We start from the raw sequence: 19,548 nt of genomic DNA, 5'->3' as shown, positions 1-19,548 counted from the left end.
AACTTTTGACGTTTCTTACGTCAAAACTAACTATCGCAGTGGCACGTGCCGTACCAACCACGGCCTTGGTCCAATCAATCGACATACCAAATTTCATTTAAACCGGAAGATTTTTTGATTTGATTCATTGATGATGGGGTTTCGTAGTGCACGAAACGTCGTCAAAATATCATGAAAAGATGAGTCCCATCTATATTCTGTTTCAGCCCCCTAGCTGACATAGGGCCTGAGTTACGACGCTCCAAGATCGTTACCACTTTTGCTCTCGCGTCTCATGTGTCACTGTTTTCAATTTTGTCTCCCATGGCGCGTAAAGAAGTTTCATTTCAAAAATAATATACAGGGCAACTATTTAAAAAAAACATAAGTTTGGTTCATATTTCAAGAATGACAGGTTCCAACGAAAATCTAGTTACATCACGAAATTCTACGGGAAAAACTCTATCGGGCTCAGTTTTCACCTTTTCGATAAGTTATAAGATAACGCGAGATACGAAGGGGGTCAAAAAATGCAAAATTTGCAAATTTCAGGAACTAAGAGGGCTAGGACAAATCTGTGTGTTGCGTATTTAGTTTTATAAAAAAGCACAGTCATGTGAACTGTGAACTGTGCACTTTGTATCTATACTCATAACGGATAAAGAATACTATACCGTAGTTCTGTTTTCAGTCGACAGAGTGAGTGGTTGCTGAAGACAGTGTCGCCAGAACTACTGATTAATCCGTAGATTTACGGATTTTGGGTACAGTAATCCCGATTTTCTATCATTAAACAATTTAATGTAATATTATATGATTAAACAAGGAACGACGTCACAGTGGGCTTGGAAATGAAGATCGCTCTATTTTCATATGTAAAATATTATAGTAAATCTCAATAATCGTAATTTCCAAGCCAACTAAACGACTTTTTTCGATCATACAACATATTCAGTACTTGTAACAGAATTTTTATTTTTGTTGTTGATTCTATGTTTAACACGAATAAATTTTCAATACATAAACGCGGATTTTTCATCCATATTTTCATGAAACGTATTACAGATATTACACATTTTAATATGGCAACACTGTCGCTTTCAGTTCCACACCGTCTTCGATATGACTTTGCTGGCCGAATTAGAAAAAATGAGTATTTTATGCGTTGGCCGCAGAACGAGTGGTGGCTCCACCATACACCACTTGAGACGCAAGGGGAAGTCAAGTAAGGCCTTGTCACGAATTCGCCCATTAGGTTGCATGTCTTTCCAATTCTTTCAATCAACGGTATCATCATAAAATTATCTATACTCTCATTCTTAGAATCTTTACTCGTCTTATCTACAACTTATTTTGTACAATGCTTAACTAGAATATGTTTATAAACCTTTAACAAATGGTATTTTATTGTACTTATTAGAAATGAAAATTTTGCTTTTAATATTAGACACAACTACTTGAGCCCGTCAAAATGAATGTAAAATTGGTAATAATACCGATGATGATATTTAAATGCGACAGATAAGATTATACAAGTAGCCTAATCTTTTAATCCGTCAATAAGCGAATACCTATCCATTTCTAGTAAGTTTTCGTACGGGGATTTAAGAACGTACAGATTTGTTTAAAATGCCGATTTGTTGTCGAAGCGATGTTAACCTTCCCGACCAAGATGATAGCAGGAAATACACGAGAGACTTCATGGAAACGAAGAAAATCCTACTTCTGGGCACTGGCGAATCCGGCAAGACCACTATTATAAAGCAAATGAAAATTTTGCATATCAATGGATTTTCCGATGAGTAAGACATCTTCATTAGTGCTTTTTAGGACAATAACGCGTCTACACCTATACCTTGTGGTGGGGTTCAATCATCAGTGAAACAAAAAAGAAAAAACTGAAAACAATAAAATGCGAATGCTTTACATCAAACTACTACACAGGATGCGGCCATAGTGCGTCGGGCATCTGTAGCTCCTATAATAAAAAACTTAGAAATTTTACATAAGTTCATACCTAAAGTATATATTTTACTAGGATGTATTTGAGAAAAATATTTTAACTTCTACAGGGTGGCTTAAAAAAGAAAAGAGTGGATCGGGATGATTTTTTAAATGGAACACCCTATATATTATTGCTTTTTTGGCTTCCTTTCTGATCACTTTACATAATCCCAAGATATTATTAAATCTATTTTGATACTTTCAGACATATTAATAAACAAATAAAAAATATGTTTCAGCCTTTTTTTAAAAAGTACTAAAAATACAAGAAATATCTTGAAATCAAAACTACATTAGGCATTTCATTTCATTTCAGGGTGTTCAAAATTGTATGCCATACTTTAGGACATTTCTTGTATAATATCTCTAAAACTATCAAAACATATTTAATAATATCTTAGGATTATGTAAAGTGATCAGAAACGAAGCTAAAATGCAACAATATACAGGGTGTTCCGTTTAAAAAAATTACCATTCACACTTTTTTGGGTTACTCTGTAGAAGTGGTGTTTCCTGAAATACATCCTAGTACATACTTTAGGTTTGCACTTAAATAAAATTCCTAAGTTTTTTATTATAGAAACTACAGATGCCTGACGCACTATTGCCGGATCCTGTATAGTGGCATTTTCCATTTTTTTAATGCTCTTTTTCAGTATCTTAGCAGGGATTGCAAAATAACATACTATAGAAAAAAAAGGGCCATTCAGTTTTGAGGCAAAGACAAAAAAAAACAGAACTCGACATAAATTATCATCGATGATATTTCAACGGCCACTGTAACGCCTTTTTTCGATCATTATCACAAAGTCCCGAACAAGAACATTATTGTTACTGATTATTCATACACAACCCATATATTATATTAATAGATAAGTACCCACTTTTGTTATACAATAGCAAAGTAGATACCTCTCGATAATCAATAGCAGCTTGTAAGATTTTTGGCATATGGACAAAACTTATGTTTACGAGGATTAAAATCTAAGTAAATATATAATGTGATTTTTTTTAAATAATTTGATCAGCAAGTCAGTTTTTTACTATACTTATCAAAACTTGAATCCAAATATAGGGAACAGATAAAAGATGCTTCATATCCATGAATAATATTCAGATTTCAGATTTTATAACGGATGATCGAAAAAAAAGCGTCAATTGACCTTTCAAATGATAATCGATGATAATTTCTGTCGGGCTGACACCTACAGATATGCCATTTAATAAAAATGGACATCTAACCGTCCAAAAATTAATATTTAAGTGGAAAAAGCTATGTAGGTTAACTGAAAACAATTTATAAAAATATATAGAATTATACAGGGTGGCTCCAAAAAAAGTTACACATCAAAGTTGTGTTTTTTCTAATGGAATACTGTATATTATATTAATTGATTTTCGGATTCTAGGAAAAAAATAAAGGTAAGTTTTATTAAAGAAGCATATAACTAAAATCTAAGAATTTTGACATATTTAACATTTTGTGAAAAAACAAAATTAATGTGGAGCATTAGTCACTTTTAAAAGCAAGTTACTCCTTTATTTTAAATGGAACACCCAGTATATTTTTCCGGTGTTCAATGGGGAATTTATATATCTCCAAAATATTATTATGGTTGCCTACCCCTCAGACAAAGATTTTCAGAGATATTTTCATTTTTATGATTTTGCGTCAGTAAATCTTTATTATTTGAAAAAATCTAGGTGGCTGTGTGATATACCTTTTGTTAATTTAACAAAAATTAAAGATTGTCGAGTAAAATACTCAAGCGCAATAAAAAAATACACGTTTAAAACATATTTTAATTATTACAGAATTAAATCTAGATATTCTTTCTCAGCCTGGTTCCATCCAATGTTGGATATAGGCCTCTTCTAGGTTTTTCCATGCTTCGCGATCTCTAGCCAATCTTTTCCATTGTCTTCCCGCCACTGCCCTGACGTCATCGATCCATCTCCATTTTGGTCGGCCCACACTTCTTGTTGTTCCCCTAGGTCTCCATAGGATTACTTTTTGGGGCCATCGGTCTGGATCCTGTCTTGCCACATGTCCTATCCATTGCCACTTCAGACTTGCCACTCTTTTAACGACATCTATTAATTTTGTTTTTTGACGTATGTGGGTATTCCGTATTTTTTCCCTAATGGTGACTCCCAACATGATTCTTTCCATGGCTCTTTGTGCTACTCGTAGTTGTTCTGCTGTTTTTCGGGTAATTGCCATAGTCTCTAAGCCATACGTAAGCACAGGTAGAATGCAGCTGTCGTAAGCCTTTTTCTTTAGGTTCATGGGCACCTTTTTATCCTTGAAAATATTGCTCATATTTCCAAATGCTACCCATGCCAAATGGATCCTGCGTTTGATCTCCGTATTTTGGTTTTCCTTGCCCAGCTTGATTTTATGACCTAAATATATATAATGGTCTACGTTTTCAATAATAACGTTGTCAACGGTAATGTTATGGATATTGTTGCTCATTATCTTGGTCTTCTTCAAGTTCATTTTAAGGCCAATTTTCTGGGATTGGTCATTTAGCTCATTTAGCATGGTGTTTAGTTCTTGAATGTCGGTGCTCAGCAAGACAATATCGTCTGCGAACCTCAGATGGCTAAGGTGTACCCCATCGATGTTTAGACCTCTATTTTCCCATTCTAATTTCTTGAAGACATTTTCCAGTGCCAGTGTAAATAACTTGGGAGAGATGGTATCTCCTTGTCTCACGCCCTTGCCGAGTAGTATTTTTTCTGTTTTGAGGTCATCATCTAATTTAACTTGGAAGGTTGCACTATCATAGATATTTTTAATAATGGAATAATATCTGGAATCAATTCTCGCGTCCTCCATTGCAGCTAGAAATGACCAGGTTTCGATGCTGTCAAAGGCTTTTTGGTAGTCTATAAAGGCCAAATGTAGAGGTATATTGTATTCTGTTGTTTTTTCAATGACTGTTTTAATTGTTTGTAGATGATCGATAGTACTAAAACCTTTTCGAAAGCCTACCTGTTTATTGGCTGATAGGAATCTAGTTTCGTAGACAGTCGGTTGTTGATAATCCTAGTGAAGAGCTTGTATAGATGCGAGAGAAGGCTTATTGGTCTATAATTCTCTATATTTGTAAAATCTCCTTTTTTGTATAATAGCACAACTTCTGGGTTTTTCCATGCGTCCGGGATTCTACCCTTCATGAGACATTTATTTAACAATACTTCCACGGCATCCACTAATGGTTTTCCGCCCATCTTCAGCATTTCAGGTGTAATACGATCTTCTCCTGGGCTTTTACCATTTTTTATTTGTTGAAGTGCGTATTTAATTTCTGTGGTTGATATTTCTGGCATATCTTCTGATCCTACGTTTGTGATGTGTTTTTGTACTCTACCTTTGTTTGGTATAACAGACTGATAAAGTTGTTCGTAGAATTTGTGAATTTCATTTCTAATTTCATGTTTGTCTGTTGTTATAGTGCCATGTGTGTTTCTTATTTTTATTATTTTTTGTTTTCCGCGCATTTGCTTGCGTCTTAATACTTTCATGCTTCTATTGTTTTCAATTGTTTCCAAAATTTGGTTTCTCTTATAATCCCTTAGATCTTTTCTTATTTCTCTTTTAGTTGTTTTATTTAAGGTGTCATATTCTGGGGCATCTCTGTCAGTCTTTCTTCTTTCCCTTATTAGTTTTGTCGTTTCTGGTTTTAATTTAGATTCCGAAGGGTGTTTCATTTTACTACATATTTTCTTTGTTGCTGTAGTTATGCCCTGCTTTAGATTATTGAGAATGTCGTTGGGGTCTTGATCTCTGAGTGTCTGTGGCTTAGTCTCTTTTCAAGCTCTTTTTGATAAGTTTCCTGATTTAGTTGCAGAGCGTCCCTTGTAGGAAACATTGATCTAGTAATTAATTTTCTCCTTTCTATATTAGTATAGATTTGTATTTTGGCGCGTACTAGTCTGTGGTCACTTCCTGTATGAAAACTGTTTAACACATCGACATCTTTACAGATTGTATTTTTGTTGGTGAGGATAAAGTCTATTTGATTTTTTACTCGTCCATCTGGACTCCGCCATGTCCATTTTTTCTGAGTTTGTTTTTGACAAAAAGTATTCATACAGTATAATTTTTTGTTGTTGAGAAAGTTTACAAGCATGTCTCCTCTGTCGTTCCTTTCCCCGAGACCAAAGTTTCCTATGTAGTTTGTATCACCCGGTTGCTTCTTCCCTATCTTGGCGTTAAAGTCTCCAGTTATGATTACGTAATGTGTATTTTCAAGGTTCCTAGCCCGGCTAAAGTCTTCATATAATTCCTCAATCAATTCACTGCTCGCTGAGCTTGTAGGTGCATAGCAGTGTATCAGCTGGATACTGTATCTTTGGTTTAAGCGTATTATTAGATATATCACTCTATTTGATACTGAATGGTATTTAGTCTAGATATAAACCTACAATTATGCGACAAGAATTTGCTAGATGAAATCAAATGCTTAAAATGCTTCCTTTTCTGTTAACTGCATAAAATAATTGTCTTTTTAAAAGGATCTTTTCATTTTAAAAGGCATATGTGGAGTTCTACCTCGAAAAGCAACTACAATAATTTCTCCCATGTTTTCGACACTAGTTGGTCGAGTTTTGTAAACACTGTCTTTAACATATCCCCATAAAAAAATAAACTAGATAAAATCAGGAGCATTTAAGTACAGGCAGTCCTCGTACTTACGGCAGGTTAGGTTCTTCAAAATAGCACCTTAAGTCGAAACGACGTAAGTCGAATCTTATTTTGTCATAAGATCCTATAGAAAATTGAGAAGTTAGGTACTTTTGTAAGATAAAAATACGATAAAACAAAGATATGTGCGTTTGTATATATTAATATTATTATATTTTTAAATAATTGAGGTATGAGAAACAGTGTATTGTAACGTAGTTAAACTTATAATACAAGAAACAAAAAAAAACGAAAAAAAAAACAAAAATATAAAAAAAGTATATTTTTTTGTACGAAAAACAAATTAGTGCGAGTATTTTTACAGTCCCGCTTTTTCATTATCTAATCAAAAAAGTATTTTTAACTATCCATATAATAGTAAATATAATACATATACTAATATAGCAACTACAGAAATACCAGAGAGTAAAGTAGACATATTTAGAAAGTATATATTTATTTTTTTTGGTTGGAACTTTTATTGTGGGTATCGTCAAAAGTCGTAATAGTTGCTAATTAAGTAATGATCAACACTGTCCCGCTTTTTCAATATGAGGATCTGTCAACCCTGTTTGTATGCTGCTAAAATTTTATTGTTTATGTCCAAACTTCTTTTAAAATTTGGATCGTTCTTTTCAAAAAATGACGTAACTCGAAACAGTGGGACGTAAATTTGAGGAATAGTGACAAAAATTTGTTCGACGTAACTCGAAACGACGTAAATCGAGGACTGCCTGTATTCTATTAATTCATGAATGCACACTGCATTCACCAACTAATAGAATCATATCAATTCTCTCTGATGTAGGATTTTTTTTAGGAGAATTTTTTTTGTTTTAACTGACACAAAATGATTTGGTTTGGTTTGATTTGGTTTGGTAACGTCAGACATATCACAGCCATCTAGATTTTATCAAATAATAAAGGTCTACTCAGATCAAATCGTGTAAATGAAAATATCTAGGAAAATCTTTGTTTGAGGGCTAGGCAACCTTAATAGTATTTTGAAGAGACATGAATTCTCCATTGAATATCGGAATAATATACTGGATGTTCCATTTAAAATAAGAGAGTAACATGCTTTTAAAGGTGGCCAATGTTCAATATTAATTTTGTCTCACCCTGTATAACTTTTTGGATCAAATTTTAATTTGATTTAAAATTCAATAGTTAATTTAACTACATATTAGGCTATACCGGGTAAATTCCAATTTAGGTAGATTTTATTGTAATTTAAAAATTGTTCTTTATTTCTAGAAAATGTTAAATATGTCAAAAACCTTACATTTTAGTCATATACTTTTCTTATAAAACTCACCTTTATTTTTCTCCCAGAATCCGAAAATCAATTAATATATAGGGTGTTCCATTACAAAAAACACAACTTTGATATGTAACTTTTTTTGGAGACACTCTGTAGAACTCTCTATATTTTTAAAAAGTGCTCTGAATTAATCTACATATGCTCACAAAATTTCATTTCAATACAAACTGTCGTTCTCCTTGGAGCTTCCGCGGCGTATGAGAGGCGCCACCCTGTATATTTTTAATCCTTTGTTGGTCCAGTCCAGTTGACGGAAGATTTCTTCCAGTGTTGCTGTAAACAACTTTGTGTATCCGACAGATTATCATATACTGTATGGCTAATGGCTACTTTTAAGACCGAAATACCGTATGATCGAAAAAAAAACGGCGTCCAGTTGGCTTGGAAAAGAACATCGATGACAGTCCCCATATAATTTAACATATAAAATGACAGCGATCTTCATTTCATAGCCATCGTTGTCGCGGTTTTTCTTCCATCATGTTGTACTTCTCTGTGAACGTCGTCTAATATTAGACATCCTACAGTTACATAATTTTATACCGGGTGTCCGTTTAAAAAGAAATGTTTATATTTTAGCGATCGCAGAGAAAAAATTCCAAACATCAAGCAAAACATCCACGAATCGATTTTCGATATAGTTAACAATATGGATAAAATTCAGCCTCCTGTTAGACCAAAGACAGCCGAAGCAGAAAAATCGATTGAATATATTTTAAATTTAGGCTCTAATACACCTAGTGACTTCACCGAAGTGAGTATAGTTTCATTGTGACATTAACATTGTTTTATATAATATTCTTATAGGAATATTTTAATCAAGTTAAAATAGCTTGGAACGATGAGGGGGTACAACAGAGTTTTGAACGCTCAAATGAATATCAACTAATAGATAGTGCTGGTCAGTAAGTATATGCCTTATTAAATATAATATTCTGTTTTCTATCAACCATTGTGTGTTTCTTTTAGTTTTCTCAATCGAATCGATGAAGTACAAAAACCAGATTATATTCCTGACAATCAAGATATTCTGTTTTGTCGTATCGAAACGAGAAGCATATCGAAAATAGAATTTGAGGTGCCCCTTTCAAAGTTCCAAGGGGGACAAGCAAGATTTTGGATGTACGATGTTGGCGGACAGAGAGGTAATCAGAAATAATGGGACGCTTAAAAGCTTGATTTTCATGTGTCCGTTATCCGTTAATACGATGGTCGCTCCGATTGGCCATAGCGTTTTCACGCCACTTTTCATCGGTAAATTTTTTACTCCAGCCCGTCAACGGAGAAATATCGTACGCATCTACGATAACGGACGATTTTGTGTTTTTTACACGTTTTTGAGAAATTTAATATATATATATATATATATATATATATATATATATATATATATATATATATATATATATATATATATATATATATATATATATATATATATAAACGGGATTTGGTTTAAGTGTTTAATACTCATTTCCAATTACAGCCTATTGCTGCCTTCCCGTTACCCTACGCCACACATCTCGATTTAGAGCGTCATCAGCTTCTAGGTTACGAGCTTCCATTGCTTCCGTAACCGTTCCGTTCCAGGATTTTCTAGGTCTACCTCTCTTTCTTCTGCCCTGGGGAGCCCATTGAAAAACTCTTTTTGGCCACCTGTTCCCCGGCATACGCAGAACATGTCCAAACCATTTTAAGCTGGATTTTTCGATTCGATCCAGTACTGTCTCCTCCGATGCATTCATGATACGCCTGACCTCGATGTTTGTCTTTTTTTCCATCCTAGATATACCTGCACTTCTTCTAAGGTAGTCCATTTCAACAACTTGGATTTTGCGCTTCGCGTCTGCACTCAGAGTCCACAGCTCGGAACCATAGCAAAGAACTGACTCCACCAATGTTCTTCCAAGTCTCTTTTAGTTGTTGCAGATAAGTTTCGGTCCCACCAGAGGCTGTTAAGACATCCAATAACTTGTTTGTTCTTCTGAATTCGGGTTTGTATTTCTTCTTTGCCCAAACCCTCGTTGTTGATAGTAGCACCCAGGTATTTAAATTTGTCTACTTGTTGAATCTGGACGTTATCATTAATGAAGACTTCAAAACAAGTGTTGGAATTGACAGCTAAGTATTCGGTCTTCTTTAGACTAACCTGAAGTCCCCATTTGTTGTATACTTGATAAAGCCTCTTAGTCATGAACTCTAGATCGTATGAGTCCTGCGCAATCACGACCTGATCGTCTGCAAAGCTCAGGGTAAATAGTGTGTTGTCCCCAATGGGTATTCCCATACCTTGATATTTCGTCTTCCATTCCCTAAGGGCTAATTCGACGTAAGCGTTGAAGATCAGAGGAGATAAGCTGCATCCTTGTCGCAACCCTTTTGTGGTGTTAATTGGATTAGATAGCCTGTGTCCTATCTTAACGTACGATTCATTTTCTTTATATAGCTATTTTATTATCTTAAGCAAAGGTCTATCTACTTCTAAGATATTCAATACTTCCCATATCTTGCTGCGGGGAATAGAGTCGTACGCTTTCTCCAAATCAATAAATGCTAGATGGACTTCTTGATCTACTGCTATCTTTTTTTCCATCACCTGCTGCAGGACAAAAAGGTTATTTGTGCAAGATTTCCCCGGTGTGAATCCGCTTTGGTCTTCCGAGATTTTGTCACCAATACTGTCCCTGAGCCTACCCTGTAACACCTTTCCAAAAAGTCTGTTGACCGAACTGTTAATGCTTAGGCCTCTATAACAAGTGGGGTCGTTACGATTTCCCTTTTTAAAGATGGACACTATGTGAGCCACTCGCCATTCTCGGGGTAGTTTACTTTGCAGGCAGCATTGGTTAAATAGCTCTGCCAGACGCCAGCGTAGTCTTTGGGTTCCACACTTTAACAATTCGGCTACAATATTACCAGGACCTGGTGACCGTCCATTTTTCATTCTTTTGAAACTTTGATGTACTTCTCTTTTGCTTATCATTAAAGTGCCTGCAAGGTTGTTCTCATCTTCTACTGCTCGGAATTCTGGTCGGTTTTCTGTCAGTAATTCTGCATAGTAGTTGCGCCATTTTTCTATATCCATTCTATTCAAGAGCTTGTCCGTTTGATTGGTTTTCATTTGTCGGATTGTTCTCCATACCTCGTACTCCGTGCGCCCCCTATTAGGCTTTCCACTTGCTGGCACCTTCTTTCCCAAATATCTGTTTTTCCTACCTTAATGGCGGCTCGTACCTCTCTATTTTTTTGCTTGTAATGACTCCAGTTAGTATCTGTTCGGTCTGAGAGCCATCTTTGATAGAATTTTTGTTTGTCATTGATTAAGGCCTTTATGCTGTCAGTTATCCAAGCTGGTTCATCTGCATGTTCTGTTCACCTAAAACTTCGAAAGCTACTTTTTTAGGGTTTTTAGGTTGGTATACTCTAGTTCTACATCGTTACAGGCTTTCACTTCCTCTAGTGCTACATCTAATCTTCTCTGGTACAACTATTTAATACTGGCATCGTGTAGTAAATGAAGCTTGTACTTAATACGCTCAGATTCTTCAATTTCCAGTTCTTGTGATGTTGTGTATTCTATACTTTTGGCTCTGCTCTGGAAAGGTACTAATAATTCTGCAACGACCAGACGGTGGTCGGATCCACAATTTGCTCCTCTCTTAACTCTGCAGTCTTTGAATTTGAGTTTCGATATTTGTTTAGCAATCATATAATCAATTATAGATTTTTGTTGCAGAGAGGGCCTTTCTCGGGTATATCGATGAATTAATTTGTGTGGAAAGAAGCCGTTAAGTATACGTAGACCATTCAGTTCGCAAAAGTCAATTAACCTCTCTCCAGAATCATTAAGGACGTCCTCACCGTGTTTTCCAACCACTTTACTATCTTCTTTCTTACCAATTCTTGCGTTAAGGTCTCCCATGATTAAGACTTCCTGGCTCGGTTTTATTTCTGTGAGGACTTTTGAGAGTGCAGCATAATAAGAGTCTTTTTCCGCTTGGTCTGAATCATCTGTGGGCGCATAAGTACCTATTATTACGGTTTCCAATCCAAAAAAGAGAGTGAGAAATTTAATCTAACCTTAATAAAAATATAACAGTACAAGAGCTAGCACCGTCGGGAAAACGAGAATTGTAAGAAAGCTGATTCTTCTGCTATGCTCTCCTGATCAAAGTGCGGACCGTCTGGCTGCCGGTAGACTACTGCGGTTCACTACTGCGCCTCACATCTGTACCGGGTATCCCATTTTCGTGTGTTTTAAACCAAAAATACAGATTATCGCCTATACCTGCAATGTGTTGGAGTTGAAGCCGAGTTAGAGACAACTAGATAACGGGTGCATATATATTTCACATAAGTTCGTCTGTTAGGCAGACACTAACGCAATAGCGCAACTCCAAAATTCCGAATATCGATCAGCCCTTACTCTGAGGATTAGCCAATTGTCGAACGGGAGCGCAAACGAAAGCCGTACGAAGTTGGACGAAGCCGTATGAATGAATAACAGCTGGTGCCAGCATCTAGTCTCTTATTGGTCTAGTTATCCGATCGATAATTCAAAATCCAGGCTTGCGCACTACGCTTGAGCAAGCCTAACTGAGCGACTTTTGCAAATTCCTTCAGAGGATTTATATACCCATTTCACCGGCTCGGCTTCACAGAATGTAGTTTGGAGAGAATATGGTTAGGTACTTTATAAATATATTGTTTTATGGGATTTCTCGTTTATGAGTAGAGATAAATGATGCGATTTTCACATTACCTTTTTTATGAAACTAAGTAAGTATGCTACACATAGATTTGTTCTAACCTTCTTAGTTCCTGAAATACAGGGCGAATTTGTGATGTCCAGTAGTGTCCAGAATTTGTGATGTCCAGTAACAGATGGTGAATACAGATATGATGCGCTGTAGTAAACATAACGTCTACCGGCAGCCAGACGGTCCGTACTCTGTTCAGGAGATCATCGTACATCTGATGAACGGAGGCATGAAAATGCAATAAATTTAAAAACTGCGTAATTTTCTAACCAATCGAAGTCTCTCTTTCACGGAAAGACTACTAAATGGATTTTAATGAAACTTTACAATAATATAGCTTATACATCAGAATAACACATAGGCTATAATTTATTAAGATATTGTGTGAATTCTCCAAAATATATAACGATAATGTTCAAAAATAAGACACGGTTCGGTTAAATTCTCATCTTTATCCATGAACTATCAATTACAACTAGACACGTGTAATAGGTACTTTCAAATATTGTCACTAGGAGCTATAATAAATACCTATATTACACTTTATATTAATTAATATGTTTAGGTTTAGATACCATGTCTATGTTTTAACAGATAAATGTCAAGTATCTGTTAAAAACGTATTGTACCTTTGTAATGTAATAGATAGGTATTGGAAGTTTTTTGTGGTTAGGAGTTACACGTATAAGAAGATACTTTATGTGGAATAAATTTGAATTTTATGCGGACGAAGACGCGGGAAAAAGCTAGTCTCTCATATAGACATTATTTAAGCACAAACGAGAACGTACTCTATAAACATTTTTTTGTATTTTTTAAAGTGATAGTTTTTTGTATGGAAACATTCATCCCTTATTATGTCACGAAAAGATTTTTTATTTCATAAAACTATTTTTAGGACATAGAAAACGATGGATTCAGGTGTTCGATGGAATACAAGCCATTTTGTTTTTAATCAGTGCTAGCGATTTTGATCAAAGACTAAGAGAAGATCCTACTAAAAATCGTTTGCAAGAGGCATTTGACTTATTTAATGATATTCATAGAAGCAAGTAATGTGTAGCTTTATTTTAACTATTATGATCTACTGGGTGCGTCCCAAAAGTGTCTCCCCCTGTAACTTTTTTTTCAGATAAAAACGAGATTTGGTATGTTAGTATATGACATAGATTAGTGATAGATTGATTTACGTATACAATTGTTTTTGGTCACTTCCTGTTTCACCGGAAATGACTACAACTTTTGATTTTTAAATGGCAGCCTCGGTATTTTTTTACCTTTTCGATAGAAAATGACACTCTGAATAGAATGACATATCATATGTCAACTTTTGACGTTTTCTCATATGATTTATTTGAAAATGTAACATGCGGTTCTTAACGACAATTTGACTCGAAATAACAAGTGTGTGGTACCAAATTATTCCTAAAAAATGCTTTTTCCAAATATGCTAATGAGCCACCCTCGTTCCATTTGAAAAAATTGAGATATGATTAAAAATACGATTAGGGCATCTTTTAACCTGCCAGGGCAAGACACGAAAAACATTAGACTATCAAATTTATTTTTCCAAGGCTCCTTGATTAAAAATTGTTTTTAACATAGCCCCTCAAAATTTTTTTAGAAATTTAAAATAAGATTTTTTTTAAAGCGAAAATGTCAAATGTTGACATATGATATGTCATTCTATACAGAGTGTCATTTTCTATTGAATAAAGTAAAAAAATACCGATGAGGGTGCCATTTAAAAATCAAAAGTTGTAGTCATTTCCGGTGAAACACGAAGTGACAAAAAACAATTGAATACGTCATTCAATCCTAATTTATGTCATATACTAACACACCAAAACTGTTTTTTTTTATCTGAAAAAAATAAAAAGTTATAGGAGTGAGCCACTTTTGAGACGCACCCGGTATAATTGTGATTGACATTTATGATAATCTTTTCATTTTATCAGTTCATCAGGGTGCAGCCACACTATCCTAAAAACGGCGTATCGGCGTAACGACCTTGAATCGATTTCCAGTAATTCTGTTGGCTGAAATTTTTGACAGATGAATTTGACAGATAAAATTTCTGACAGATGAATGTTTCAGCCAATAGAATTACTGGAAATCGATTCAAGGTCGTTACGCCGTTACGCCGATACGCCGTTTTTAGGATAGTGTGGCTGCACCCTCAAGGATTACTTGTTTTTATTTTAATAAAAAATATATATTTATTTTAGATTTGTGAGGGAGGCTGGTTTAATAGTATTTCTCAATAAACAGGACCTATTGGAAAAGAAAATATTAACGCAACATCGAAAAGTAGAACAATATTTTCCGGAATACGCAAATTATGTACCAGATAAAAAAGAAAATTGGGATGGTAGTAATGAATATGACAGAGCTAGATTGTTTATGAAACATAAAGTTATGGTGAGCATAATTTGTATAGAAAATTTACTAAAAAGTCTAAAATTAATACATTTATACCTAGCACTCTCCTTCATTATTAAAACTTTATATAGGGTTGTTCACCACATACGACAAGGAGTATTGTAGCTAAACGACTAGATTTTTACAAATTGGAAGATTTGGGTTCGTTGAAGGACTGTTAGAGCTACAATTTAAAAATAATTTTACAAGATACAAAGTGTCGCAAATAAGTAAAAAATATTAAAGTTGTATTTTTTTAAAATTTTGTATTTCTTAGATTGAAATAAAGGTAAATTTGATTAAGGTTTATCACACTTAAACCTTGCCGTTTTTGAAATATTTTCAATTTTGTGAAATTGCAGTAAAAAATTTAAGGCTTTATTTCTCCAACGGTATGAAAGTTTTTTATACTAATTATTTCCTCAAGATTATTTATTGATCAGATATTGTGTTGCTGTAATAAAAAGTATAATACTACATAATACAGAGTGTCCAAAAATTTATATTAAATAATTACTAGCTTTAAACGGCAATAATTTGTTTAATTTAAATGGAACACCCTGTATATTTTATGTGAATCAGATGCACCATTTAATTGTCTATCAAATTGTATTATACCATTTTTTATTGCAAGCCCATATCGTTTATTACAAAAAGGAAACTATTTAAATCTTTGTAAAAGAGTATACCAATTAAATATACCACCATTATTTCCGCTCAAAAATTAGTTAATTACATAGTTAATTGTTTTAATTAATAAATTATTCTAAATAAATGTGGATTTGACTCAGAAATCAATATAATAATAAGTTATGAAAATGAACGTCTCTGTTGTTATAAATAAACCTTCATCAAAAAATGAAACAAAATTTATAAGGTGTTACTTTTTACACCACTGTCTAATAAACATACAAAATTCAGTTTTTTAGTATTTAGGGCAATTATTATTAATCAACGTAAACAATCAATTAATGTAATTTGAATACTGGGATCATACTATTTTTTGGCCCTGTTTAACAAAAAATATGTAAACAGTTTTTTTTTATTTTTTAATGAAATAAGCATCTTAAATCTTTAAAAATAATCTAAAATGTCAATATTCCATGTGTATAGGATAGATGAGGTGCAAATTATAAGAAAATACATTTTCTACGAAAACTTGAAGAGATATGTAGGTAAAAAATGGTATAATACAATTTGATAGACAATTAAATTGTGCAACTGATTCTCGTAAAATATACAGGGTGTTCCATTTAAATTAAACAAGTTATTGCCGTTTAAAGCTAGTAATTATTTAATATAAATTTTTAGACACTCTGTATAAGGTAGTATTTTGTTTATTATTGCAACACAATATCTGATCAATAAATAAACTTCAGTAAATATTTAGTATAAAAAACTTTGATACCCTTGGAGAAATCAAGCCTTAAATTTTTTAGTGTAATTTCACAAAATTGAAAATATTTCAAAAACGAAAAAAAAAACAAAACAAAAAGAACAACTAAAGTCAGTTAGTGTTGCTTCGGCAATTCTGGGATTCTCCGTAATTACCCGATTATTAGGCCTGATGCTCGAATAATACGGCTATAATAATCGCTCGGTTAATACGGATTTCAACGGCGGTGTTACTCAACTCGGATAAGACTTTCTGGTACACGCTGTATATTTTTAAAACAATATTTTGAATACTTAAGTGTTAAAACCAAATAAATATATTATACATTTTATTTGTATAAATTTTTTGAAATATATTTTTTACAACTGATCAATGAAAACATATACATTATGATCGAAAAAACGGCGTGCAGTTAGCTTGGAAATGAACATCAATGACATTTCCCATATAATTTTACACATAAAATAACAGCGATCTTCATTTCAAACCATCGCTGACGCCGTTTTTTTTTTCGATCATATGGTGCAATATGATAAAAAAAAAAACAGCGTCAGCGATGGCTTTCAAATGAAGATCTCTGTCATTTTACATATAAAATTATATGGGGAACGTCATCGGCCGTCATTTCTAAGCCAACTGGGCGCCGTTTATTTTCGATCATATGATAGTTCAATGAAAAAACTGTGTTAATATAAATATGAATTTTTACAGAGTATTGCATCTTCTCCGATTAAAATTGAAAATGTTGGATTTGTGCCTGGTTATAATATAAATCAAGAACTGCCGCCAAGAGATGTCTACGTCCATTTTACAATTGCTACAGATACTAATAACATAAGAAAAGTATTTGAAACTGTAAGGGAAATTATATTAAAAGAAATTACTACTGTAGCATTTTACTAACAGGGAAGACTAAACACTTTCTGTTTTTAGATGTAAAATAATGATGATAAGCTTCATTGTTTTTTTTATTTTTCATCTTAATGAATAAAATTTAAATTTGTATATTACACAATTAAATATATTACTGTAACTTCATTAATAAAACATTTTAAATAATAAAACTCACTTAAGTAACGACCATTTGAGCTGTTCTTTTGCAGACTGAAAAACCTATAACAATATCACATTAGTCACATATTGTTTTAACTAAGGGAAAAACATAAAAAACATCTCAACTCTTAAAAATAATATACTTATAACTTAAGAATAGCTAAATATAATGCCTATAGGGTAATTACATAATAATACTGAATAAACCAATATGAAACTAAATTCACCAAAACAAAGAATGTAGTGCATTTGTTACCTGAGCAACTGTTTGCTCCCCAATGGGAATATCATCGTTTCTTAGCGCTACCCTTGAAACTACTGAGCTTGAGTCAGCATCTATAATAATTCTAAAAACAAAACAAATAATGCAATAAAAGCAAGTAAATAAATATTAAAATGTGAATAAGCTTACCCTCCATCGCATATTTCATCCATAGCAAGCATTACAATATCCAATGATTCTAAAACAGCTCTTTTCTCCACATTTTTCCTTAAAATTTGACTGACAGAGTCGTACAAACAATTAAGAACACTCATGAGGATTAGCTAAAATAATGACAAATGTAACAGAATAATCTAAGCCTTATCTCAAAATAATATTTAACAAAATAATTAATATTTACTTCATTTTCATTTGAACTTCCCATTACATAAAAAAATAAATCAACGTTGCTTTTATAGACACAAGTAAGCCCATCCAGCATTATGATTTCGGCATTGGCTCTATGAGTTTTGTTGAAGAGATTTTTTTCGAACGTTCTTTGTTCTTTTGGTGTTGGAAAAACATTTTTATCATAATACTTTGCCAGAATTCGATTACCGTCACTGTCCAAAATTGCTATCGCTTTAACGCTGTATAAAATTGGTTCCTAAAAAATGTAATGAAGATTTATCCAGTTTCTGTCCCAGAGATATTAGTAAACATTTGTGTTTACGTATTTCTCTGAATTATTGTTCCAAAGTACCAAAAGTGAACCCTCCATCTTCAATGAATATACTACTTCAAGTTCTTTTTAAATTATCCAAATTTATCTAAATTTATTATTTCTTTAAAAACAAAAACACGTATACAAATTCTTGTCACTTGTCACTAACCTATATTTAGGATATTTAGCGACCACAGAATATACTACGAAATTAGCGACAAGGGATTAGAGATGTAGAGATTTTCATCAATGATACTAAAATATCGATAACTAATAAAATATCGATAACTAATCAATGAATGGATATGCTATGGACTAGCTTCTTTTATGTTCAAGTTTAAAGGAAAAACTTGAAATCGTCTGATTTTCACAAAAAATTGTATAAACCACATAAATGTACTTATCCTGGGATAAAATTACAGTAAACATTGAATTATAGAACACAGAACACCTCCATGTAATTATCTGTTGCCGATGGTAAGATGTAAAAAAGTCCCTTTTGGCTGTCAGGCTGCACCCTCAGGGCTAATCTGGACGGGGCCTACTTACTTTACACGGAATCCGAGCCGCGGTCCTTGGCTATATCATGGACAGGGTTTGGAAAACTACATGTTACTTTTAAAAACTACATAAACTACATTACATGTAGTTAATGTAGTTTATGTAGAGGGTGTAGTTTATGTAACCTATGTATGTAACTTTCAAATGTCAAAGGTTTGAGGTGAGGTTATAATAAGTTGAAGCTTTAAAAACACATAATGTATTTAAGAAAACAGGAGAAATATGGCTTTAAATATAATATTTACATCATATTATCTCTATTACACCTCATACGAAGGAAAATTATTCATAATATCAATACATAGTTTACTAACGTAGTTTTCATGTAGTTAATGAACGGAAAAAGACGTAGTTTTTGAAGAAAAACTACACGTAGTTAATCAGGTATATTACGTCTTAATTAACTACTTCCGAACCCTGATCATGGA

General features: G+C 33.4%; 2 protein-coding genes across 2 annotated transcripts; one reads left to right on the top strand and one right to left on the bottom strand.

Annotated features, from left to right (window-relative positions):
- The first annotated feature begins 1,369 nt into the window (after positions 1 to 1,369).
- LOC115889770 (guanine nucleotide-binding protein G(f) subunit alpha) lies at positions 1,370 to 17,657 on the top strand. The gene is made up of 7 exons (XM_030909843.1): positions 1,370 to 1,781; positions 8,583 to 8,757; positions 8,811 to 8,908; positions 8,973 to 9,148; positions 13,662 to 13,815; positions 14,992 to 15,184; positions 17,292 to 17,657. The coding sequence occupies exons 1-7, from the start codon at positions 1,609 to 1,611 to the stop codon at positions 17,481 to 17,483; spliced, it is 1,161 nt and encodes a 386-aa protein (XP_030765703.1). The 5' UTR covers positions 1,370 to 1,608; the 3' UTR covers positions 17,484 to 17,657.
- On the bottom strand, positions 17,531 to 18,742 carry LOC115889771 (coatomer subunit zeta-1). Its single transcript, XM_030909844.1, has 5 exons — positions 18,599 to 18,742; positions 18,257 to 18,502; positions 18,046 to 18,179; positions 17,890 to 17,980; positions 17,531 to 17,693 (listed from the first exon to the last, which is right to left on the bottom strand). The coding sequence occupies exons 1-5, from the start codon at positions 18,614 to 18,616 to the stop codon at positions 17,646 to 17,648; spliced, it is 537 nt and encodes a 178-aa protein (XP_030765704.1). The 5' UTR covers positions 18,617 to 18,742; the 3' UTR covers positions 17,531 to 17,645.
- Positions 18,743 to 19,548: the final 806 nt, after the last annotated feature.

Source organism: Sitophilus oryzae, unplaced genomic scaffold (genome assembly GCF_002938485.1).
Source record: "Sitophilus oryzae breed Bouriz unplaced genomic scaffold, Soryzae_2.0 scaffold_847_pilon_pilon, whole genome shotgun sequence".
Lineage (NCBI taxonomy): Eukaryota > Metazoa > Arthropoda > Insecta > Coleoptera > Curculionidae > Sitophilus > Sitophilus oryzae.
The sequence above is the reverse complement of the archived record's forward strand: the minus strand, read 5'-3'. Positions and strand labels throughout refer to the sequence as shown.

Bases quoted from the DNA above. Each gene is read 5' to 3' on its own strand.
- LOC115889770 (XM_030909843.1), top strand. From the start codon at position 1,609: ATGCCGATTTGTTGTCGAAGCGATGTTAACCTTCCCGACCAAGATGAT. The intron at 8,758-8,810 runs GTGAGTATAGTT...ATATTCTTATAG, and splicing joins CACCTAGTGACTTCACCGAA to GAATATTTTAATCAAGTTAA. The intron at 15,185-17,291 runs GTGAGCATAATT...GAATTTTTACAG, and splicing joins TTATGAAACATAAAGTTATG to AGTATTGCATCTTCTCCGAT.
- LOC115889771 (XM_030909844.1), bottom strand. The intron at 17,981-18,045 runs GTAAGCTTATTC...TTTTGTTTTTAG, and splicing joins GATGAAATATGCGATGGAGG to AATTATTATAGATGCTGACT. The intron at 17,694-17,889 runs GTAACAAATGCA...ATATTGTTATAG, and splicing joins GGGAGCAAACAGTTGCTCAG to GTTTTTCAGTCTGCAAAAGA.